Source organism: Xyrauchen texanus, chromosome 13 (assembly GCF_025860055.1).
Source record: "Xyrauchen texanus isolate HMW12.3.18 chromosome 13, RBS_HiC_50CHRs, whole genome shotgun sequence".
NCBI lineage: Eukaryota > Metazoa > Chordata > Actinopteri > Cypriniformes > Catostomidae > Xyrauchen > Xyrauchen texanus.
This window is the reverse complement of record NC_068288.1, coordinates 41944379-41971624: the sequence shown is the minus strand read 5'-3', so window position 1 is coordinate 41971624 and position 27246 is coordinate 41944379. Positions and strand designations below refer to the sequence as shown.

Genomic DNA, 27246 nt, shown 5'->3' with positions numbered 1-27246 from the left:
AAATATTGATGCAATGTGAGTAGACTGAGTGGAATGCACTAATCGACATTTTTCATCATTAGTAAACAAGGCAACTTTAATCGTAATCTTTATTATTTATTTGATCAAGGCCACATCCACTCTAATCCGTTTAAGTTTGAAATTTCCATTTTCACTTTCCTAAAGTATAATTTTTTCCCAAAGTATACAGTTACGGAGAGCGTTTTTGAAAGTCTCTATTTTTGGTGTTTTTAGTGTGGATGAGAGGCGTAAATGCAGCAAAACAAATGCGTTTTCCAACTAAAACGTTTTAGTTTGGACGTGGCCTAAATGTGAAGTACTAATTTCAGGCACAGATCACTGCAGATTGTTCTCATATTAACAAATCCATAACAACAAGAAATTAAAATGAGACGAAACATTTGCAGAAAACAAAACAAAACTAAAAAGCATTACACACAGGCCACATTGATAGCAAGCAAATGCGAAATACTTATGACTTGTGATAATTAACACCATAAACCACTATGTATAATCACTAGTACAAGCAAATCAAGATGATCATTTACGTGCATGTGCCAAAATGTGAATGACAATATCAACAAAAAAAAATTACGCAAATGAAAAAACTGTACAACATGATACAAATGGGATTATAAAACCAAATGGAGTGCATATGGGCTCAGGATGCGTACTGTGGCTAGAATTAAACATACAATACCCCACACTTAGAGTTCTCCAGGTGTGGATTTCTCTAGCGGACGAAGCCCAGAGGAGAAGAAATAAAAGACAGGGTATGAGTCTAGAGGTTAAGTAACACACTCACACAAATACACACACACACACACACACACACACACACACACACACTCCATCACCTTTTCATACTTCACATTATATAATATAGCATCTGAGGGTTTTATGTGTAATAGGCCAAACACTGGGTATATATTTAGAGCTGCATGCAACTCGTTTGAACTTTGACTCAAACTGGAATGGGGAAGCTTGAGTGATCGGGTGAGTGTTAAGATGGAAATGTTACATTGTCCCTAACATATCACATTTTGTACATGAATCTATCCACTGGCACAAGAAAATTTAAGGCGAATAATGCAGTTTGAAATGTATGGTACAGGCAAAAATGTGTTCAGTTACTGTATTAATTTTATAGTAGTAGTTATGACATTTTATAACTTCTGTAAACCTGTCAATAAATGTTTAAGTTATATTTCACCCCAAAAATCAAAAAGAAAGAAATAAGAAATGATATTTTGCTTAAAGGAAATGAATCGTTTAGGACCATTAACATTTAAAACAATTAAGCATTTCCCCCCTCAACTCTTCATTATTGTATACTGTAGCAATAAATAAATAATTAATATTTTGGGGGAAATATGGGGGAAACTGTAAATACTCATACTGTCACAATACAAAAACAATGGTCCAAAATATTGAAAATATTGTTTTGTATTATTATTTATTGATTTATTGATTGATTTGGCTAAAACATGACCTTATAGGTTATATGATCATATATGGACTACAGATAACAGGCAAAAAAACAAAAACATTAAACGGTACTTAAGTATGTAGAGTACCGTGACTGCCGCATGTTCATGTCAAGTCAAGCAAGTTAAGATTTCCAAATTAAACCCCAACCGAGCCAAATCTCCTGTGACACAATGGAAGAAGAGACAGCCAAATGCCACAATTCAAACTTTAAAGAGATATGCGAGTCATCCATTATTAATTAAAATCTATCCTAGGCCTGGTCAAAGATGCCTGAGGGGACTTTTTATTACCAAGAAGTAAAACATCAATTTGCCATTAGGCTCAGTCTGTCCACTCCATTCATCCTTGTATTATTAGTTTAAAATTGAAGTGCATCTCTCCAGCCTTTTAAAAAAAACATGTTTTACATAAGCTCTCACAGATAAAAAGCATAGCTCATGAGCTTTCAAGCATTTTTCATGCCATGCAAATAATTAATGGTTACTGAAAGACATGTAAAATGCTGCAATTCATGAAACATCATCGCCCGATTTAACTGTTTGTGTCAGTAGCTAAATCATGAATGATTACAAGAAGTTGAGAGACATATTTTTTTGTCTTTGCTCTTGAATACAAAGTGTGCTACCATGTAACTCGAGTGCAGAAGTATACTATCACCGCAAACTCAATTCTTGACTTCTATAAAGCTTAAAAAGCGGGTACAATTCTACAGCCCCAGACTATTTTCCAAACTCTAGTTAGCTGCCTACCTAAAAAGCATTTTTAGGGATCACAGGCCTAAAAATAATGTTTAATAAGCAGGGCTAGATGGAATCAGTGGACATTTTCTGCATTACCTGTCTGATTTTGTGGCAAAATCCACTGAATTCTGTTGAATGGATTCAAACATGTCAAAAGTATTAAACGAAAATGAGTAGTAGTAAATGTAAGCGCAGCGTAGTTCTAGCAGGAAGACTAGCAGCTGTACATCTTCGCACCATTAGCTGGGTAATTCCCAGCCAGTCACATGTAAGCCGTTGCTTTATAATTCTGCTCACAATCTATCACATTGCTGTTTCAGTGTGCTAACACGGCAACCTCCACCACCCCACCACCACCAGTTGAGTCTCGTCCTGCATGAGGGTAGGCTCCTCGCCCCTACCACCTATCTCCGGCAGGATATGACGGTTCCGAGTACAACTTCTTCGGACCGCCAGACGGGGACTACGCCAAAGAGAGACATTACTTTTCTGTTTTCTATTCATCAAATAAATGTCATCATAAATTTCACTCAATTCTGCAAGTCTTCCTGATAGAAGTACTATTATGTACTGATGGCAGATTTTTCAAATCCAAACTAGAGTCTGTGCTATTTACAAGAATCCAGTCTTGGATATAACTCATAAATTTGCATATAACTTCTCCCACACACCATCTCCCATAAACAGGAAATTTATGGAAAAAAAACCCACAAGCTATTATTGTAATATAAGAGTTCAGTTTGCTTTAACTTACAAAAAGCAGAAGTGCCCTACCTCCAGCAGTGTGCGAAGATGAACACCTACCAAGGCCATTCATGGCTAACCTTTTGATTCGTGCTCTTTTAATAGTGAGATCTATCATTATGTTCCAATTCACGCTGCTCTAGAAAGTGACACATTAACAATGGTGCTGTCAAGTTCTCCTTTACAATTCATGCTAATTAGAGCTTATTGATTTAGCTGGTGGTTTTAACCACTATTGTATTTCCGACAGTGGCTCATATGGGCAATGCAGCGTGCACTGTAACTAAGATCCGGGTTGTCACCTTGCCTTTGTGAGCAATCACTTGGTTATGAAACATATTAAAAAATATTTGCTAATATGCATAAAGTCGTGGTCAACTTTAACAGTCATTTGATTACACCAGCATGGGTGCAGACCCTGACTATGCCATGACACAGCGTTTGAGGTGGTACTACCTGTTTGACCGATCTATGGAACATGGGCGAAGTTTTTGGAAAACCTGTTTGTTATAAACTTTGCAATTCCGTTTTCTGAGGCAAGTGACGCAGAAATTACACACTTTACTTTTAATATAAAGAATACTTAATAATAATAATAAAACATTTACATTTACATTTATGCATTTGGCAGACACTTTTATCCAAAGCGACTTACAGTGCACTTATTACAGGGACAATCCCCCTGGAACAACCTGGAGTTAAGTGCCTTGCTCAAGGACACAATGGTGGTGGCCGGGGGGTTAGAACCAGCGACCATCTGATTAACAGCCCTGTGCTTTAGCCACTACGCCACCACCTCTGTTTTCCTATATAAATGACTAATGGCAAATTTATAGCTGAGGCACACGTTGTCACTGTAGTAGACTGTTGGCGTCTCTTTCATTTGATAAGCAAGGGTCAGACTATTGTTGTTACATTGTGATTTAAATCACATCATATTTACTCACCAAAGTCACATTTTACTTGCATTTACCACTTGGTGAGTGTTAATTTTGGAACTATTCTATACGCAATTCACTACTACCCTCCAAGTTCAAGACAATAGAACCAGTTAAAAAGACATACAGACAGAGACTAAAGGGAAGAGCTAGAGAAGTGTTGAGCTGTGAGGGTTGGTGTGTGACATGGATGAGACACTATGGGAAGTGGAAATATTGTATAAGGCAGAATGACACAGAAATGTGTTCGAGGGGATGGGGGTGAAAGCAAGTGATGTAATGAAAGAAAGCCAGTGTGCATGTTTCACTAGGAGACACAAAAGCTGAGAATGTCAAAAGCAATACAAACTAACACCCTCAAATTCTTCAAAATACTGATATACTTTGTTTCCATAAGAATTGCATCCCAAATATCTGTACACTGGTATTATACATTCTTTTGAACTATGGATACTGCTTTTCATAATTAATATTAGGGCTGTCCATTGATAAAAAATTGGATTTATATTAAATTAGGTGTCTTTAATTACTATGTACTTACAGTAAGCATTTGATAAAATCTACTTTAATATATACAAACGTGTTGTTGCATTGTACTTACATTTAAAATACCTGCATTTAAGTACATCTGTAGTGACAGTGTTAGCCTCACCCCTAACCCTAACCCAACCCTTACCCTAAACCCTAACCTTACCCATACTCCTAAACCTACCTGTACCTCAGCTACAAATATTAATCTGGCAGAATTTAGCAGATAATGTAGTTGCATAATAATACATAGTATTGTATGTATTTTAATGTTAGTCCATAGTAATTAAAGACACCTAATATAAAGAGGTACAAATATATTGAAGCAATCATACACTGATTAATTGTTTTAAATGTTTAATTGGCAGCCCTAATTACTATATGTTGTAAAGTAACATAGCTAGAATTCAGCTAGAAATGTGTTTGTGTCAGCACTCCAGAAATGACCAGAGATGTGTGTGTGCATGCGAGCAGTACCTGCGTTTGAAGGTGAGGAGGACGCCCAGGAGAATAATGACAAACATCAGGATTCCAGCAATGACGCCAGCCATCTTTACAGTGCCATCCACCTGTTTTTCAGGTTCTATGTCATTGGAATTCTGGGTAGAGGCACCTTTAATGCAACAAGTACATCACAGAGAAGAAAGACGGGCCTTTAACTAAGACAAGAGCTGTCAATAAATGCTCTACACTGACACAAAAACAAACTTGTTCAAGAATAATAAAAAAGCACAAAGGAAGCACATGCAAGCAAGTCTTTTACACGCATACTTTCATACATGATAATTTGTACATAAACAACAAAAACCCATTTAAACACAAAATGAAACCCACAAACACGCATACGAAATCAAGTTAATTAAATACAGACAAAACAAAAGCACGAGTAACATTGATGATTACATTGTGGCGAGTCTATGGCAAAGGGGAATCTTTTATTGAATGGTATTAATTAATAGGCAAGAGACACAGACAAAAATACTTCAAAGAGCTTTTCAAATATTTGATAACTATGGTGAAAAATGTTTTTCGGCGTATGGATTCTGGGTTAGAGAGAGCACTTGAGAATTCAACAAAACCAAAAGACAACACAGAATGCAAAATATACAAGCTTGAAATGTAAGAATAAAAAGGCAAACAAAGAGGATGAAGGCAGAGAATGAAAAAGTATGATGGCAGAAATTCATGCAGGGCATTTGTGTAAGTGTGTGTGTGTGTGTGTGTGTGTGTGTGTGTGTGTGGGCATGTTTATGTGGTTTACGAGGACAGTTTTTTAGGTAATAAACTGGTAATGACAAGGGTATTATGCTTTAAATGTGCTTTATGAGGACATTTCTAGTGTCCCCATAATTTAAATAGATTACAAAACATATTCAACAATGTTTTATTGAAAATGTAAAAATGCAGAAAGTTTTCTTTGAGGGTTAGCTTTAGGGGATAGAATCTATAGTTTATACAGTATAAAAATAATTATGTCTATGCAAAGTCCTCAAAATGATAGGTAGACCAGCGTGTGAATCTACAGTGAAATTGCCATTATTTCTAAGAAAGAATTTCAGCTGTTTGCTGTTTGCTGAACTATTCACTGCTGAAAAGATCATAATAATCTGCTTGATTTGTTCATAATTTTTTTAAAAGCTGAGCTAAAATGAAACGTATTCCACCACATTTAATAATCTACATAAATCCTGATATTACAAAGAAAATGAAAGACTGCACCAGCCTTCAAATGGCAGAAACTAACAAGTGCATAAAATATCTGCAGATACACAAATCTTAGCAAAGCATGCAATTGTCATCTCGAATGATTAAACTATTATGTTACATTTTACTTTCCTCCTTTTTTAACCTGCGCTTCTGCCAGTGTGACACCTTGAACAATCAGTTGCAAATTAACACATTGATCTCTCTATGTGGGTGGGTTTCTTTCATGCAAGCTCAAAAAAATACTTGTTCCCCTTCTGTCGCTCTCTCCACGTTGTGTCGGAGAAGCGACACTAGGGGTCTCTCTTGAGCGCCGATATTCACCTCTGATCTTATTGAAAAGGGCCAATGGGAGTTGGCAGTCAGTATTTGCATACCTCGCCCCCGGACATACGGGTATTTAAGCGGGGCAAATACGGGAGTTCATTCAGAAAATTTCTTCGGAGCCGATGCAGTTTGCTGCGAGGTACACGCCACTTAAACGTTCCTGTTTTCCTCTGACGATCTGCATGCTGTTGGATCTTGACGGCGCACAACAGCGGCTTTCTCCTTCTCAGTGCACGGCGTGCATTGTTGCCCCTGAGCGCTCGACAGCGCGAGACACGCATACACACACACTGTGTATTAAAAGAGTTTTTACTAAAAGAGTAATTTTCTCTAAAAGAGCAAACACAGCGGCGTTGAACGTCCTTTAAGGACGCATCTTTTCAAGATGCCTTTCCGCCTCTGTGTCGCTCCTGGATGCGTAGAGTGCTCTCCGCTTCAGACGGCCACATGCGCTGTCTCGTGTGTTTGGGCCGCGATCACACCGAGGCGGCATTTGTGGATGGTTCATGTTCTCACTGCGAGAACATGACCATGACCACGTTGCGGTCGCGGCTTGCTTTCAACAGAAAGCAAGCCACCCCAGCTGCACCCGCATTGCTCCTTCTTCCCACGGGATTAAGGACGGTGCGGTTGGCGCTGGGGGCGATTTGGGGGCGGCAGCGGGTGCAGTTTCGCCGGGTAACCCCCTCGAACCTCCCATTCCCCGACACGCTCGCTGGTCTCCGTCCACGCTTGCGGCGATAGCGGCTCGCCTCACGGCCCGGCTGTCTATCCTTCCGAGTCCGAAGCAGATGAGCTCGCCGCTGCATCGGAGAGTGCGGTGTCTGATGGCGAGAGTGCGGTGTCTGATCCTGATGTGCTGCAGCGTCGAGCACTCCGCAGGCGGCGCACGCCCCCTGTCTCACGAACCCCCTCCAGGACCCGGAAGGCTCTCAAGCATTCCTGAGACAGCCGACCCAGAGCCGAAGACGTTAGCTCCGGAGGTGGTAAGACCGCTCCGTCCCCCGGTGGAGGGCCGGGAGGAGAATCCTTTGTTTTTTCATTTGCCACACCCCCTGACGGGGGCTGTGGTACCCACATTCTCAATAAAAGAGCTATTTCCTTTGCCTCTGGGTCACCTGACCTGCTTTCAGATCACAACAGTCCCAGTACACCGGACGCGGCGATCCCGCCTTCCGCCTGCCCACGACTGTCCCCCGGCCGGTCGGTTCAGACGAGTCCAGAGGATGCCAACATCAGACCTCCTCCTCAGTCAAGAACCCTGCCGGGCGCGCGGAGCAAGGTAAGTGCTTTGAGTCTATTCTCAGCACCTCAGCCTCAGGCCGCAACGAAGCCGCCCGACGCTGCATTACCTGTTCCGCCCCGCTGCGAGGCCCCGCCGGGTACGTCCAAAATACTCGTCCCTTTGGTGCCCCTAGCGCAGAGCTGGGAAGCGTGGCACCGGACCATTCGACTCGGTTACGCAATTCAGTTTGCCCAGCTCCTGCCCCCCTTCAGGGGCGTCCGCTTTTCCGCAGTACACGGCGAGCACGCCAGTTCCCTGCACACGGAAATCGCGACCCTCTTAGCCAAGGGCGCGGTAGAGCCCGTCCCTCCAACCGAAATGAGGAAGGGTTTCTACAGCCCTTACTTCATTGTACCCAAGAAAGGCGGCGGCTTATGACCAATCCTGGACTTGCGAGTTTTCAATCGGAGCTTGTTAAAACTCCCGTTGAAAATGCTTCCACAGAGAAATATTCTGGCTGGCGTTCAGCATCTAGATTGGCGCACCACGGTGGTGGCTACATAAATCGCCAAGGCGGCGTACGCTCCCGCCACATGTCACAACTCGCCCGCCGTCTCCTCCTATGGAGCCAGCAGCGACTCAAGTCGTGCCACTCACATCCCCGGCAAGCTCAACGTCATAGCGGACGCGCTATCACGACAACGCCTGCCCGGCGGGGAGTGGAGGCTTCACCCCCAGTCGGTCCAGCTGATTTGGGAACGGTTTGGCAAGGCCCAGGTAGACCTGTTCGCCGCCCAGGAAACCTCCCACTGTCCGCTCTGGTACGCCCTAACAGAGGCTCCCATCGGGACAGACGCGCTGGCACACAGCTGGCCCTCGGGGCTGCGCAAGTACGCATTTCCCCAGTGAGCCTTCTTGCACCGGTGCTGTGCAAGGTCAGGAGGACGAGGAGCAAGTCACGTTGGTGGCCCCCTACTGGCCCACTCGGACTTGGTTCTCGGAACTCAGGCTCCTCGCGACAGCTCCTCCCTGGCGAATTCCCCTGAGAAAGGACCTCCTCTCTCAGGGACGGGGCACGCTCTGGAACCCGCGCCCAGACCTCTGGAACCTCCACGTCTGGTCCCTGGAGGGGATGCGGAAGAGCTAGCCGGCTTACCGCGACTGTTGTGAATACCATCAACCAAGCCAGAGCCCCCTCTACCAGGCACATTTACGCCCTAAAGTGGCGCTTGTTCGCAGATTGGTGTTCTTCCCGAGACCCGCAGAGATGCGCGATTAGGTCAGTGCTTCTGTTCCTACAGGAGAGGCTGGACAGGAGGCTGTCCCCGTCCACCCTCAAGGTGTATGTTGCCGCTATCACCGCCCACCATGATCCTGTAGACGGCAAGTCTTTGGGTAAGCATGACCTGATCCTCAGGTTCCTGAGAGGCGTCAGGAGGTTGAATCCCTCCCGGCCAGGCCTAGTTCCCTCCTGGGATCTCTCGGTAGTCTTGGCAGGACTCCAGAGACCTCCCTTCGAGCCACTCGAATCAGTTGGACTCAGGGCCCTCTCTCTTAAGACGGCCCTGCTTATCGCGCTCGCCTCCATTAAGAGGGTCGGGGACCTGCAAGCATTCTCTGTCAGCGACACTTGCCTGGAGTTCGGTCCGGCAGATACGTCTGTGATCCTAAGACCGCGACCGAGCTATGTGCCCAAGGTTCCTACCACACCATTTCGAGATCAGGTAGTGAACCTGCAAGCGCTGCCCCAGGAGGAGGCAGACCCAGCCCTTTTGTTGCTGTGTCCAGTGCGCACCCTGCGCATTTACCTGGACCGCACACAGATCACCAGACGCTCTGAGCAGCTCTTTGTCTGCTTTGGGGGACGGCAGAAAGGGAATGCTGTCTCCAAACAGAGGCTCACCCACTGGGTTGTCGACGCCATCACACTGGCTCATCACACCCAGGCCGTGCCCCTACCCTTGCGGGTCCGAGCTCACTCAACAAGGGGTGTTGCGTCCTCGTGGGCACTGGCCAAGGGCACCTCCCTAGCAGACATCTGTAGAGCCGCGGGTTGGGCAACACCCAACACCTTCGCGAGGTTTTACAACCTCCGCGTTGAGTCGGTTACGCCTCGTGTTTTCTCAGGTCCGAGCCCGTGAGAACTCGGTAACACGTGAGACCGACCGGCCAGGTGGATCGCTGTGCTCAGCCCTTTTCCTGACGCCAAGGTAAAGTAGTGCGCCTTCTTCCCAGGGCGCCCCACTCCGAGTCGGGCCCCTGGTCGATTCCTCCCCAGCCCTCCAGGTCCGCGGTTCAGCGGAGGAACTCGCCGACCCAAGCCACTGCGGGTACCCTGATGGCTACCCTGTACTGGTATAGGTGCTCCACAGGTAAGGCCTCCTGCTCGGACTCCCCCTGTGTAATTCCATGGTTCTGTCCCCTTACGAGAGGACCCCCGTGTCTCCCTTGGGCAGTTACAGCTGCCTCGGTCGCCATGCTGTAGTAACTCCCCCCTTTCGAGTCTGGATCTACCACCGCACCATACTTTCCACACGAGCCCTAAGACGGCCGTGTGACGTGTCTACCTCTTTTCCTCCCCAAGAAAAAGGGCAGGTGTGGTCTCCGCAGGGTCTGGGTAAGACCCCCTTCCCTATATGCGTGTAAGGGCCCGGCCGTGATTGCTCTATGCGAGAAACATAGAGAGAAAGAGGCCCAGCCAGGCTGGCCCGTTCCCATGTTGGCAAACATCGCCTTGTTCCCTCCCAGGGTAACTAGAAGGACTCCGATGTTCTTATGGGGCATTGGGGAAGGGTACGTGCAGCCAGGTACAGACGATGCGTGGCACTGGATGAAATCCCTGCCCGCCTCTGTATCGGCGGTCCACGTACAAGATTCAGCGCATGGCAAGATTGGAATGGGTCCCCTAGTGTCGCTTCTCCGACACAACGTGGAGAGAGCGACAGAAGGGGAACGCTTGGTTACGTATGTAACCTCCGTTCCTCGAGGGAGGGAACGACACGTTGTGTCTTTCCTCCGCCATGTCGCTGAACCGAGCCACTGTTGTGGCCGGACCATTTCCGGCTCCTCAGAAAAATCCTGAATGAACTCCCGTATTTGCCCCGCTTAAATACCCGTATGTCCGGGGGCAGGGTATGCAAATACTGACTGCCAACTCCCATTGGCCCTTTTCAATAAGATCAGAGGTGAATATCGGCGCTCAAGAGAGACCCCTAGTGTCGCTTCTCCGACACAACGTGTCGTTCCCTCCCTCGGGGAACGGAGGTTACATACGAAACCAAACGTTTTTTTTATCTCGCCCAAACCGTGAGGTTCTCTTTGAGCATAAGCAGATTAAACATTCAACCAAAATGACATTTCTGGAACTGTATGTACATAAAAAAAATACAAATAAATATGAATGGTGCCTGCTGGTGCTTCAACATGATAGCATGGGAAATCGATCATGTAGCCTGAAATCAACACCATTCAGCCGAATTAATGACCAGCGCCATCCCCCATCAAACATTTTTGCATCCCTATTCCCTAGCATTACTCATAAGTAACCTGAACAACCTCCAAGACATGGTATCTGGTCCCGTGAGAACCAGGAAGTAAGTGTGTGCATGCAAACAATGGTGAGAGCATTTCGGTGGTTACCTTTTTGCTCCAAAATTACACTTGTACCACTGATGGTAAGGTTTAGAGTAATTGAAATATGCATTACTGTTGACTGTCATACACCATTTACCACTAAAAATACAATTTGCTTTTGGTCAAATGAGCCAACCCCCATAAGACTCCAAAATTGTATTGTTTGACAGCCAAAAAAACATAAGTCTGAATGCTTAGAAATGTAAAAGCACTCTTCTCAATAATCTTTACAAACTGAGATACCCTTCATGACTGTAGCACAAGTGGCTTCAATACTTATGTCTTAGGACTTCACTTAGTATTCTCATCTAAGCTGAGTATATCAAGTATACCAAGCTACAGTAAAGATGCTGTAGACAAGAATTCCACACTGGCCCCCAAATGATATGTCTATCTGAAGAAGGACTCTGAATATGTTCACAACTTTAGCTTCTTTTGACCTTTTGAAGAAAACTGAGCCAATATCTCTAGCATTGCTGCACTTTCCTTAAGCTAAGTCAGCATGTGGATCTTTGGGATGTGTGTGGACCGTGTGTTGCCCATGTGCTCAATCAATATGGTAACTGAACTCAATGTCCTCCGTCTGCCTGTATCTGATTGGGTTCAACAGTTCAGGATCCACACACAAACGGACACACACACACACAAACAAACTTACACTAAATTCCTGTTTCAGAATATTTTCTGATATCATCCTAGCCAGTGCTATCATCCAGATACAACAATAGTCTTGATATCTTACATGGGTCTTAACAAACCAATTGGCTAATTTTTATAATATTAGTTCTTCTGATGTTTAGAAATAATAATATGTTACCATCTTCCTCCTCTTTTACCTTACTGTTACTAGGTGGTCCAATTTTCTAAACACTCATTAATTTAGTTTTAATATTTTAGAAATAGGAAAGTTTAAAGTTTTGAAATGTACAGAATTTTTTTTCATATTACAACGAACTGATATCAAAGGATTTTTGGATTTGACCCCTTTAAAAAGTAAACCTGATGAAAAGAGATCGCCTATCTCCCAGTGATCTCTTTCAAGTCCACTATTTTGTTCAGGATTTCAACACCCATCTAAAAAAACAGACTCTTAGTAATGAAATTGCAGTGTTCCTTTAAGACCTGTGCCAATTCCTGCTTTATTCAGAAAACGTAAGATGTTATGTAAAATAATTCAAATAAGTCAAAACGTATATATAATCTGCCCTTGATTAGAAGCCTTCACTATACATGTCCCTTCACCCACGATCACTGCTCCTCTGCCCAATAAAATATGTGAATATTCAAATCCTTTTATTTTGAGGGGGTAAAATTAAGTATCAAAGAGGAATTATTAGCAAAGCCCATCATATTAAAAACTAATCCCCACCTTATATAGGGGGAGGCGTTGGAGTGGGTGCGTTTTGCCACTTTAATTGTCTGCATTTTGCGATACTCAATGCAGTTCTGTTTGTGTGTGGAAAAAGGTACTTTTGTATCAAACTTTATATAAAGCATGTCTGTGGGCCGACAGATTATGCAAGAGTTATAGGGGTGCATATCAAAGCTGGCATCTCTGGTAGAGGCTGCTATTGTTTGCAGTTGATGGGATTATATCTGCATAGTTGGATGCATCTATCAGGATACTAATCTCAAATGGACTTGGATTACGAGAACACAGTCATGTAAACAACCCATGATGCTAATCAAGAAAAAGTGCCCCCTTTCCCCAGCACACTCCAATGGGTCAAATACAAAATAAAGAGGTTAAAGGGTGGATTTTAAGTACATTTAGATTAAATTCCCAATTTACAAAGGAGTGTAGCTAGTAAGAGCATTTTGTTACGTTCCAGATGGGTGCATTGAAGGACATAGGTATTTGTGTAAACTGTCTACTGATTTCAAGCTCAAAGTCTTCATGCATAATGCATGATGTGCTTTGCTTGGCTTTGCTTGTTCTTCGAACTGTATGGATGAGGCAGCAAACACAACAACAACTTTGCTTTGTACTGAATCGTGGATATTAGTGGCCCAGAAAAAATTATTTGGACACTTAAGCCGCACTTCAAAATGTCTAGCAGAGTTACTAACCACAGGTGTAGTTCATCATACTAACTATGGACATGTTCCACTAACGTTGACAACTAGTCTACATTTTACAGTTTATCTATTGTTTTACAGTGAAATGTAAAACCCAACTGATGTTTTTTTTATTTTTTTTTGGTAAATGTTTTGCTTCAAATATGTGCTATGGTTCTTAAAAATAAATGCCACTTAGTTTAATATTTTCCAATGACAATCATACATTTTTAAGTGAGGCTTAAGTATCCAGATACTTTTATGTGTCACTGTACGTGTACGTAATATTTTACATTTAAAATTAAAATATGGTTATTACAGTGGCAATCAAAATATGTGTTAAAGTATAAAATTACAACAGCTTTTATCTGCATAATTCAGCCCATTAAGCATTATAATGGTTCATTAGCTGGCAACAAGTTGACTAAACCCTATCTCCTCTACAACGCAGATATCTGGCGAGACCCTTCATGTGAAATGTGAGATATTTTAGTGCAACCAATTTGTAATTTCAATCAGGGCAATTTAACATATTGTATATGATCATGGAAGGAAATGGAGAAGCAATGAGACGTGTTGGACCATACTCCACTCAGAGCTGACGTCCACCTGTGTGTGTGTGAGTGTGTGTGTGTGTGTCTGTGAGTGAGTTAGTGAGTGAGTGAGTAAGGGTGATGGCTTGACATCTGATTTGAAACAAATATTAGACAGCAAAATCTTTGTATTGAATAAGGGGAACCTTGTAATAATAATTCAAAACTGTTTCAATATATACATAAATACATTGTGCCTAACATATCCATAAACAAAATACATTTTGTGCACAGGAATAAAAAATATACAAACTAACATACAATCTTACTCTTGTACACAAACACACATACACACAAACACACACATGTTAGACTGGCAGGGTGAGACTGCTTGAGTCATGTTGGGTGATGAGGTCACTCGCACATGTAAAGGGGCGAAGAGTTGTTGGTAAGGCAACATCTCACATTTGAAAATTTTGCTCACAAACTTATTAAGCTCTTTGCAATATCTGATAAACGGCGCTTTAAACTGCCTTGATTTAAGTAAATAATCTTTATTTTGATTTTATTTTGACTTAAAAAAAACATGAAAAAATCAAATGCTTTTTTTTTTTTGTTAACAAAAGACCATCCAAATAAATGGAATAATTGAGTCTAATTGAGTTTCTCAGAGCCTAACAACTTCATGAGCAAAACCCCAGCAGAGAGGGGACTTTTGTTGTTTTGAACATAACATCTATTAATTACAGTACGATCAATTGAGACATGAGGGCAGCACTGTACATTCTCAGGGTCCAAATTACAGTGTCAATGGAGTCAATGACAACCAGCTAGACTTTTTAGTGGACCAAACATGCAAAAAAATGTGTTCAAATATGGCGATGAAGAGAAGCAAAATAAAGTAAGGTTTACAAAACAAAAACAAGAGAGCGAGAAAGAGAAGGAAACAACAGCAGAAGAAATGTGGGTGGAAAGAACAAAGAAGAAAGAAAAGTTTGACTATGGTATAATATTCACCTTCACTGGGAATGACAAGTATGTAGGGCGTGGTATTTTGTCCCCTACCTATTACCACTAAGACAAGGTTTTACGTTCCAGGCCAGCATGCATGAGAGAAAAGAAGGAAAGAAAAAATAATCTAAAGAATTATGCTTTCAACTTGTTCATCGATTCTCTGAGCTTCCTTTGGATATGCAGAATTTGGCTGGAAAGAAAACTGATAGAGGAAACAGATAAGCCATGAGCCGATAGGTTATTTCGCAAGGGAAAATTAATTTATTCCAGAATCATCTGGTGGAGCTGACAGGGTGGGTGTAACAGTTATAGAAAAGTTATAAAAAGATGTGTTTCATAGGAATGTCATTTCTTTATGTTTTTTTTTATTATTATTATTACTATTATTTGAGGCTATATGAAGGTGGCTTTGGGAGTTTTATTCTGAGACATTCTGAAGAGAATGAGAAAAATGTCAAGCTTGAAATTTATACTAAATATACAGGCAAATCCAATTCATTCTGGTAGGTATTTGTACCTAAAGTGTACACATACATTTATTTGTGTTTGGATAGACACTGAAACATCATATAAACGTATTGACAACATCTAAAATGTGAACCCTTTTAAGTATGAACATATTTAGCGATGAACTGAAATTGTCATAACCATGGTGGAACATCAGTAAATGATGGACTGAGAATATATTATATTATATTAAATTTGCACTACTTGTAATTTGCACACAGTAACATTTTGCATATTAATGTGTAACATTGTGCAACATTAGCATGCCTTTCACTCATTTACTGATTTAGTTCATGCATTAACTGTGTTAAATTAATGTGAATTTAACAAAAAAGTTCCATTCCTGTTAACTTAATCACATTTTATTAAATCAAACAAAAATAAAATCATCAATTAAATATTTAGCAAAGATTTATACAGCTCTAAAGTTGTTTATACATATAAAGGTTTACATTTTAGATGCTGCCAATGCATATATTTTAAGTTTCAGAGTCTATACAAAAATGTAAGTGAATTAAAACCACACGCTAAGCACAATATCTATAAATACCAATGAGATCACGTTGAAATATATCAAATCTAAACCTATAAAACACCATCCATAAAAAGTTGTTCAACCTTTTCTATCTAAGGCATCAACAGAGATTTAAAGCCTTTTTTTAAAGCAGAAACACAAAAGTAATTGTTTTTTACAATCATAATAAGAACCCAACTCAGGATGGAATATCTGGGATATGAAAGGAAAACAGGCCATGAGTAAAAAAAAAATAAAAAAGAAGCCTGACATGGAACAAAAGATAATAAGTTCAGAAAAACAAACAAAAACAAACAGGTGTGCAGAAGCAAGCTTATTGAATAAGATGGACAATAAAAGCCAAAACGAAAGGAAGAAAAAAGGAAAGGAAGATAGAATGGGAAAGTAAAATAAATAAATGTGATGACTCTGTAGCGCTGAACAACTATAGTGTCTCTTTTTTTGTGGGGTCCATTAAAATAATAGAAAGTCTCTTGCGATTGCTCCGTTCCTGGATGTGATTATGTAAAAGGGTCTTTTAGGAAGGGAATGAAAAGGAGCAAAAGAAACTGAACAGAATTGTTGGCCGTAGGCTGACAATCATGCAGGTAAAATAAAAAAAAAAATGTTCAATTCAGCTTTTTTTAAGACCATACACCCTAAATTAAAAACCTTGTCCCTTTTAATTTAATTGATCAATTGTCACACATTATACATACATTTCTGCATATACATGGTGAAATTATTTATTTTTTCACATATCCCAGCTAAACTAAGCTAAGCTGTGGTCAGAGTGCAGGGTCAGCCATGATACGGCACCCCTGGAGCAGATAGGTTCAAGGGCCTTGCTCAAGGGCCCAACAGTGGTATCTTGGTGGTGTTGGGGCTTGAACCCCTGACCTTCTGATCAGTAACCCAGATCCTTAACCGCTGAGTCACCACTGCCCTATGCATATCATGTTTAGTAACCACAATAAAAACAAAGCAAGAGCAAAATATCATACAGTACTTAAGTTACATTGTTAAAGCCTGCTTAATTCCAAACAAATCATTGCTTGAGTTCCATTGAATGTGTTAAGCTTTGGCGACTTTCAATTCATTTTCTGTGACAACAAAAATGTCAACCCAACCAATGAACTTTCTTAAAGCATGCACCCTCTTAATATACAGTGGAATCCATAAGTCTGAGAACACTACTGGAAATGCTTTCTATTTCAATGCAAATTATAGACTATACTTACCCCTAAACTTTACTCTATCAGCATAACAATTTGAGGAAAATGTTGAACATGAAAAATGAACATGAATTTCAAAATGTCTCAGCATTTGTTCCCTCTTTTGCTTTAATGACTGCATGCTTTTGAGCTTGCATGGACAGTTTGTTCAAAACAAATAGTTGTTGCATTCAGAAGTTTGTGCAAAACTTGATGATCCATGTTATCCAGCATGTTTTGTGAATGTGTACTCCAACAGAAGCAATGAAATCTGACCTTTTGTACTCAAGAGTAGATAGTCAGTGACAAAACAAAAGAGTTTATTTGATTGGTGACCTAAAAAATAGTCATCATAATGTTTCTTTGTTTTAAAGTTTTCAAAATGATCTCAGACTTTTGGACCACACTGTACATGTAAAATAAATATATATGTATTAACAATTCATAAGAATATTTAGAAATACATAATTCATACAAGTGAGAAATATATGAAACAATTTTCCATACCTTTGGTAGCTAGTCGCACACAGTTGATCTTGGTTTCCTGGAAGAGGAGAGAAAAGTTTGTGTTTTAATTAAACGGCAAAATGATACTATATTGGGGAACATTGTTTTTGTAATGCTACAATGATCTTATTAATTGCAACATAGCAAAGTGTGAGTTAATTTTATCATGAGGTGCATTGCATTATGAAACTGTTAATTATATAACAAACTTTTTAATGATAGTGAAGGATTAAGAAATTCAATGCTAAGGCCAAACCAGAGAAAAGCCAACATTACTGATACATTTTCCCACGCATGAGAAGTCACTGTAATCTTAATGGCTTTTAAGGTGACAAAACTTGTAAAACATAATGACTATTCAAGAATGAATAGTTTATTGATAACCTGAACAGAATTTCAGTAGAATTCCACTGAAAACTGCTAATTGGAGTGTCTAGCCTTATACTTCAAGAGCAAGAATAGGTCTGGGATTGCTAATTTATCAACAGATGAGCCAACAAATAATCCAGTGCTTTGAGAACAATGTTCCCTTAAGACAAATTGGAAGTATTTTGGGCATTTCACCCTCTGAAAGTGCAAAATATAACTAACAGATTCAAGGAATCCAGTCAAATCTCAGTGAGTAAAGGACAAGGCCAACAATGACTTCTGAATATGTGTGAACTCCAATCTTTCAGACGTCACTGTCTTAAAAACCGTTGTGCATCTGTAAAGGATGTCATGACATGGGCTCAAGAATACTTCAGTAAACCTTTTTGAGTCAACACCATTCGCCGCTGCATCCACAGATGCAAGTTAAGGCTTTCCTATGCAAAGCAGAAGCCATATATCAACACTGTCCAGAAGTGCCACCGACTTATATGGGCTCGGTCTCATCTGAGATTGAAAGTATTCTATTCTTTTCTGTTCTATTCTATTATATAATATTCCATGTACCATGGTAATAGTGTGATATAATTTGAAGTATGTTAGAGTACTGTGTAAACACCACAGTAAATCATCATGGTAATCATTCCATACTATTGTATATTTATATAATATTTACACTGTTCTTCATGAAGTGTTAGGCATTCATGGCTACCTTTGCAATGTCAGTTGATATGATGATAAAATCTCCTCCACATCTTCTAAATGACATGTGTGGTGTGACAGGTGTTAATTAGTTGGCAGATTTCAGAGTGAAGTCTGCATGGAAGTTTAGGGCTATGAGACAGGAAGCCAGATGCTACTATGTGTCTCTGTGAGTGTGTTTACAACCTCCACTTGTTTTGATTTGATCTGTTGTCCTTGTCTCCCATCTCAGTAAGCACTTGAGAAATAGGTGTAGGTGTAGGTTGCTTACTGCCTGGCCAAAGTTTATATAATATTCTAGTAACTACATTTGTCTCGGGTTCCTTCTTCAATGTATGTTTATGGGAATTGCCTTTTTAATCTTACACCAGGCGAAAATCAAAGTCTGATCACTTAAAATAACTAAAAATAAAAGCACAACTGAACTCAATTAGCCACACGATTTGAAACATCATTCATGTCCGTAGCACAAAATGAGCAAGTGTAATAGTGATGCTTGCTTTAGCAATCACCAGTAATAAATTAATCAATAAAAGGTGTTTATAGAGGGAAAAACAGGTGGTGTACCTCCCTCCTTGTATATTCTATGACTTCACTGTTTCTTTATAGGTGTTACTCTTTAAAAATATAAAAAATCCCCATTGGCATCACCTCATTTCATATATGAGTTTTAGCTTAATGCTGTTAAACCACTACAAAACACTCATGCACATCCACTGCTGTCCAAGGCAATGCTGATGAATGCATACACAACTCACACTGTTGACACTGAAAAATGAACCGTCAATGCAGTGGCATCCCACTAACATATGACCTCACTGTCAGTGATGGTTTGTCCCATCTGACTGTGCTTTTGAAGCAGGGGCTGGATTGATGTAGCAAAGCTGAGAGGGGTCCATATGTGACCTGCCCATCTGTCCATCACAGACCGCTATCAGACAAGTAGGGTCAAAGACCACTGGCTATTGTAAATGTTGGTGCAAATCATTTTTCTGGTTTGATGAGGACTTACTATGCTAAGTGTATAAATATATATGATTATGAATCAAACAGGTAAATGTTTGTCACAGAAACTGTCAAGAAAAATTTCTGGTCAGTTTTTACTTAAAAAAAACAAAACAAAACAAAACAAAAATAAATCCGAAATAAATTTTTGCAGAAAGAAAATAAAAAATAAAGAATTGGATTATAAGATTTCATTTTACATTTACATTTATGCATTTGGCAGACGCTTTTATCCAAAGCGACTTACAGTGCAATTATTACAGGGACAATCCCCCTGGAACAGCCTGGAGTTAAGTGCCTTGCTCAAGGACACAATGGTGGTGGCGTAGTGGCTAACGCTGCAGAGCTGTCTGATCAGACAGGCTTGCAGGTTCTAACCACCACAGGCACCACCATTGTGTCCTTGAGCAAGGCACTTAACTCCAGGTTGTTCCAGGGGGATTGTCCCTGTAATAATTGCACTGTAAGTCGCTTATCTTATTTGATTTATTATTTAATATTTTATTATTTTCATGACAGTTATGCACATTTTACAACCATCCATTATATAATATTCATGTATTATAGAATTACAACAACTACAGGAATTACTAGATACTAAAAACCTAACCTTAACCTTAACCCATATTAAGTATATGTAGTTACCTAATATTACCCAGTACTTTCCTGGGTAATTATACGTACTGTAAAATAAAGTGCATTTTTGATTGCACTGTAGCATCATAAATCCATGTTTGTTTATTTCTTTCTTTTACCAAATTAAATAATATGATGTTTTCCAGTATAAATCCTTAAAAGTACTATGGCAGTACCATGGCACAATGATATCTGATGGTTATACTATCATGTCCAAAAAGCTTAGTAATACCATGTTTTTTTGGACAGCACCTTACATAAAAAAAAACTAAACAAAAATACCATGGTACTACCAAGATGCATTCACCCTTACATAAACAGATCCTTCAGTCTTTAAAAAACTTAACTCTGTATATATATATATATATATATATATATATATATATATATATATATATATATATATATATACAGTTTATTAAAGTACTGTACCATGGTATTATTATCTAATACATTACTCAACTACAGTACTGACACAGTACTATTTTATAAGGGATAGTGTGAAGAGAGTAGGTGAGGGCCACTCATCTAATGGTGCTTTGTTCGTGAGCTCAGCCCAAGCGGAGGGACTCTGGGAATGGAATATTGGCTGATAGGAAACACCCTTACTGGATGTGACAGCTGAGCTACATCGTCTGCCCCTCCAGTCAAATCATTCACTGACACACTGTTAAAGGCTCTTTACCATGATCGCGTAGTGACAGAGAGAAAGACTGACAAAGAGGTATGAACAATAATAAATCATTGAAGCTCAAGGGAAATGGCAAGAAGGCAATTGAAAAAGAGAAAAGAGTCTTCATGTAAACATTTAACTTATTATTCTGACAGAATGCAATATGACTGTTATCAGACTGCATGTCGGTACTTCATTTTCTGAGGACAATGTGAGTGGTGCTTGCCATGATGCTAGTGTGTTGTGGGTGGTTCCCAGGGTGTTGCCCTCATGATATCCCATATGTTTATGACTTCCTTTCTTCACCAGAACACATTTGAAGAAAATTAGTAAAACATCTCAGCTCAGTTGGTCCTTAAGATGCAAGTGGATGGTGATTCGACTTTTGAAGCTCCAAAAATCATAGATAGTCAGGATAAATGTCATCCATACGAGTCCAGCTGTTAAATAAATGTCTTCTAAAGCGACACAATTGCTTTTGGTGTGAAAAAGATCAATATGTAAGTACTTTTTTAACTGTAAATAATTGCTTCTGGTCAGCAGCAGTATGCGCGGTGACATAATTGCGTTGGCATGTGAGAATTGAGGCACACGTGAAACACATGGAAGAGCAGCGCTGTTTACAAGTGAATAGGTGGAACGCTGTACAGAAGCTTTGTTGGTTTTGGTTTAGATCTGTATTTATCTGTTTCTTTACTCACAATGGTGCATTTGTGTGCTTATCCTGGATGTCTTAACCTAGAGGAGAACGTGAGATTATGTCCGTAACAATGCAACGCATATACGTCACACGAGAGACCACATGATATCCACCCTCTTGTGAAAATTCTGTGACAAAATGGACAGAAAGTCTACCTCTTGACCAAACACTACAAACAAAAAGTGATTGTTGCGAAAAGGAAAGAAAGAGGGTGGAAGGAAAAAAATTACAACAACCAAAAAAGGAGAAAACAATTAAGAAAACACAAAAATAACTCTTCACTGACATGTCCAACCAATAGCTATTTAATACGTTTGAGAGACAAGTTTTCATTGACGTGTTTAAAAAGAACTTATGAAAAATGCTTAATGGTTAGCCAGAGGTGTTGAAGAATATAGATTTCATGTCACGGTCCAGCTTTTTGCCATGCCGGCTAGAGTTAATCCTTATGTCAACAGATTTACAGTCAATAAGTTTTCTAGTTGTTCACTCAATTCTGAACTACCTTATGGATTAGTTAACCATTCCTGCATTCATCTTGACTGGATGCAATTCTCACCTGATAACAACTACAACTACACTCTTGGAGCACTTAGAAAATATCTTTCAATTAATCTTGTCAAAACACAACATTGTTTGTTTTTTGTTTAGGCCTCAAAAATAAAAAAAAATAATAAAAAAAACATATATCTTAGCTAAAGGATTAGTCTGAGCAAGATTTTACTGTGACTTTTGAATACAGTGCTTGATATCTCTCTAAACAGTTTGAGAGCACACTTATCTCACCTGCCCAGCTACAACCCCCATAGTGACCCTTTATTTAAAACATTCAGGCCCATTTGGTGCTAAGATAAGCATTCCAATTATTATTGTTTATGGTTAGATTTAAGTATTTGAGCAAAGTATTACATTTCAGTGCATAACTTGGACCATACTGTTTGTGCTATGGCATGAATGATAACTCAAATCATGCGACTTGTTGAGAAGAAGTGCCATTACTTTTCTAAGTGAACAGACTTAAGGTTTTTTTGCTTGGTGTACAAAATGGGTGAATAATTCCCTTTTGTTACATGGAGTTACACTGAAGGAGAGAACTGAGTAAGTAAGATCCTGTTTCCACCTGGTATTAAAATGCATTTTTGGTGATCCGATCACATGCGATCAGCACAAAATACAGGTCTAAAACGTTTTGTGATCAGATGGTAAATGGTCTGCACTTATATAGTGCTTTTTTCTAACCTTAGAGGTTACCAAAGCGCTTTACACTGTGTCACAATCACCCATTCAAAACTTGGAGCAACTTGGGGTTCAAAGTCTTGCCCAAGGACTCTTCGGCATGTGGAGTCGTGTGGGCCGGGAAACGAACTGCCAACCCTGCGATTAGCAGCCGACCCGCTCTACCACCTGAGCCACAGCTGCCCCTCACAAAAGGGGGGTTTTGTGCAGATCACAAAAACAGCATTCGAATGTGGACAAAAATCACATTTGAGGTGTAAATGCTAATCCATCCTGAATGCATCATGACAGCAGAGAAGCACCACCCCTCATCTGTCAATCAACCACTGTGCTAAAACAAGAGTTTAACTTTGCTTTAAAAGGAAACAACCATCCGATCTGAAAATGTAAAAAAGCGGATACATACATATGCACGAGAACTTCACAGATCTTCTTGAGTGTGTCTGAAATCAACATGCAGGGACACTTATGAGAAATCTGTAGCTCAGTTTAATGCAGGTAATCCACTAAAATAATGGACAATTCAGCTTGAAATGTTGCCTTTGTGCTTAGATTAAATTTCAGCAGCATCTGGGAGAAATATTGTGCCATTTTTTTGGCACTTACATTGTCTTTTCAGAATATGTTGCTGTTTAATGTCATGCAGTAACACACTGACATAGTGACTGATGTATGTGTAACGGGAGCCAGCTGGTAACCAGGGCCAGTTACAATGGTACCGTGACCCGGATGGGAATGAGGTTTAGGGAGGTGAGTGTAACGGGAGCCAGCTGGTAGATAGCTGTGCAGTGTGTAAACCTCACTCTCCTGACCTCAAGAGGTGCGCTAGCGACTGACGCTAGTGGCTGTAGCATTTAGCATCCTTGTTAGCGCACCCGCCTCCCACGCCGGTTCGAGTCCCGTTTGGAGCAGGGTGACCAGGGCCGGTTACAGTGGTGCCGTGACCCGGATGGGAGTGAGGTTTAGGGGGGTGAGTGTAACGGATGCCAGCTGGTAGATAGCTGTGCAGTGTGTAAACCTCACTCTCCTGACCTCAAGAGGTGCACTAGCGACTGACGCTAGAGGCTGTAGCCTTTAGCATCCTTGTTAGTGCACCCGCCTCCCACGCTGGTTCGAGTCCCATTCGGAGCGGGGCGACCAGGGCCGGCTACATAAGTCCTCATGAAACAGAGTCCCTCCCCTCCAAATCTGATCACAAGTGTATCTTAATACCAGGTGTAAACAGGGTCTAATAAACCAAGAGCAGCAACCAGCTCGGACATCCTGACAATGCCCTAGCAACCATCCACAACTACTTAGCTTTGTGACGGCGAGTATTGCACGACTAATTACGTCTCACATTTTCTTCAAAATATAAAAAAATCTAGTTCTGGTGAAGTCTTGTCCTTTGTCATAACTACTTTAACTCAGCTTAACTGCACAAACAGATTTATAAACAATATCCCATGCAGACAAAAGAGAGAAGAATACCAGCACAAGCGAAAGCGATTCACAATTTAATCTCAGTTCACCAAGTTACCGCGGCATTTTAAACAGATTGTGAAACGGATGCTTATAATTACGAATTATGAATGCAGGTACGAATGATTACAAAAACCTCCAGAGGCAATCATCTGCACATTAGAGGCTCTGAGTAACGCTCCAGTGAGAATGAATAAAAGAGATCTGCAGACAAAAGGAAAGTGGCATCAGTCAGTCGGCTGTGCGTATCAGAGACAGCAGCGATACTATTTCAGGAGATGAAGCTTTTGAGAGTAACACCTCCAGTCTAGAAGAGTAGAGAGTTGTATTAGCTAGAGAATTAAGCAAAAGAGGTGAAACTAAGAAAAAATGTGAACAACTAGAATGACACAAGTTGCTCTTTGTTGTCTATAGCATTTTCATTCATACAGAGCAGTCTGTTTTTTATACAGAGAGGAGAGCATGACAGCTGACTGCAGCATGAGGTGTAAATGAAGAAAGAAACAGCAAGAAAAAAAGTGTGAAACAAGTGTGAGACGGCTGAGAGGGTTCAAAGACACTCCCAAGCAGAATAAGAGAGAAATGTTTTGTCTTCTTCTGAGACTAAGAATGCTATCAGATGCAGATAAATAGTACTGAAAAACATGAAATGGGTGACACACTAATTAACCCTTTATTAAAGCTAGTTCCTGTTTCATTTACACAATTAAGAAATGATTGATCATTTACATTAGCGTATGAATATTGCTTTAAGATGTGTTTAAACTTTATATGCAATTTTAGTGGAAAGTGGGCAACGGGGTGTAAATGTGTTTTGATGTGTTATTATGTAATGAGTTATAGCTACTTATTACATGGCTCTCTGGAATACTTGATTCTGACTGGTCAATGGCGCCATCTAGCGGCCTGATATGTCTTAGTAACAACTGCACATCCACGTATCAGACAGCTCATCCGGTGATTAAGAGCCATCTTTCCTGATTCTCGGATCACTGAGTGATCTCTACAAGTAAGCTAATAAAAATACTTCAACCCAAACCAATGTTTCTTTTGCATTTGTTTGTTTATTTGTCTTGTAATTGGCTGGATAATGAGAAGTCAGATGGTCATTTTCACAAAATAAACACAAACAGAACCCTGACGCAAACCAGAGATGGATTTCAATGGCTCAGAGCTTTCTTTCTTCTCACATAATTACAGAATTTCAAAGCAAATCAATATTTTATGTCCATTTATTTATTTGGTTAGTAGCCATGTAATAAGTGGGATAATGTACAGGTGGCCAGTTGTTATCACAAAATAAACCCTTTCAGGGCAATACAAGACCCTTTCTGGGTTTATTTTGCATTATCCCTTACATATTTCATCTAAATATTTCACCCAGCCCTTAACATGACCTAATATGTGTCAGTTTTAGATACAACACAAGCAATCACAAGCAAGTTATAAAGCAATAAAAAATCAAGTACTTTTTTTGTTTTGTAGCATTATACATTTCCTTAGCCAACTTTGACAATCTTAGACTTTGACGTTAGGGTATGCTTTGTGGGTTCCATTTTGTTAAAAGCTGTGTCAGTTTCAATTTCAGTCTGTTTTTTGTGCTTTTGTGTGGGTTCAGTCACTTAAACTAGTGAGTGCCTCTTCACCACTCTGTTTCCCTCTTTCAGAACAAAAGACGCCTGCAGCTGCAATTACTTGCTCTTTTAGCCCAGCCGTCTGTGGCCCTGTTCGCAAACACACCGGAGGGAGAAATGCAAGTGGAGGAATCATAATTTATCTTAAAACAGTCTGAGACCAAGTTTCCTAATCCGCTGACAGTCTATCGCTATCTATCTCTCTCTCTCTCTCTCTCTCTCTCTCTCTCTCTCTCTCTCTCTCTCTCTCTCTCTCTCTCGCTATCTCTGGCAACACTGATGTGAGGAAGTCTACAAAATACGTCCATGAAGAAGATCTGGTGTCATTAACAGTGGACAGGAAACTGTGTTGGCAGTATTATTATGAAATGGCACTGTTGATGCACTAGGGATGTGAAAAGCGACATATTATAAAGTCGAGTTGTCGTTGGGTGGCCTGAAGGAGATGTTAGGCAGAATGAATGTCTCTGTCATAATTCACTTTCACTGTATGGAGATTTATAAAACAAAATTGTTAAATAAACATTTAAAATGAATGGGGACTGAGGCTAACATTCTGCCTAACATCTCTTTCTGTGTTATATTTTAGATTTTTTATTATTTCTGCATTGTGTGCATATTACTGTAAGCTATAATACGAAAAAAGTATTTCAACATCCAAAGAATTACACTCTTCTCCTTTAAGCAAATGAAGAGGCCTTTAAAAGTCATGTTGGCATTTCTCATCTATTCAGAGTAATAATGATGAGTAGCAAATTTTATGTGCACTATAGTTATGCTCGTGCTGACATTATGGTGCAAAGGTAGTTCATTAAAGAGGATTACAGTGTTATCCATTAGATCTGATGTGATGGTTTTGTGCTGGCCCTCAATATAAAGTAGCCACTTTAAAAAAAAAAAATGCAGGCATGCCTTTGCCACAATATCAAACCAAGTGGCATCTGTAAACAAATGATGCTGGACCTATTCCCAAAACAATTTTTGCAATTATTTTAACTAACTGGTCTCAAGGTGATTTTTAATGGATGTATGAAGTCAATATCCTTCAGATTTAATTTTGAACAATGTTTTCCTTGAAAAGTGTACTATTGATATTTTTCATAAAATAAACTTCACTTTTTATCTAATGCAATGACATTCATGAACTTTTAGG

At 40.2% G+C, this 27246-nt stretch overlaps 1 protein-coding gene across 1 annotated transcript in view; it reads right to left on the bottom strand.

Annotated features, from left to right (window-relative positions):
• The window catches only part of LOC127653872 (receptor-type tyrosine-protein phosphatase T-like), a 322776-nt gene that overhangs the window by 82449 nt on the left and 213081 nt on the right, over nucleotides 1–27246 (bottom strand). The window contains exons 14-16 of the mRNA XM_052140673.1: nucleotides 17678–17714; nucleotides 14939–14986; nucleotides 4919–5054 (exon numbers count right to left, since the gene is read on the bottom strand). Coding sequence (XP_051996633.1) covers nucleotides 4919–5054; nucleotides 14939–14986; nucleotides 17678–17714 — 221 coding nt within the window. The remainder of the gene's footprint in view (nucleotides 1–4918; nucleotides 5055–14938; nucleotides 14987–17677; nucleotides 17715–27246) is intronic.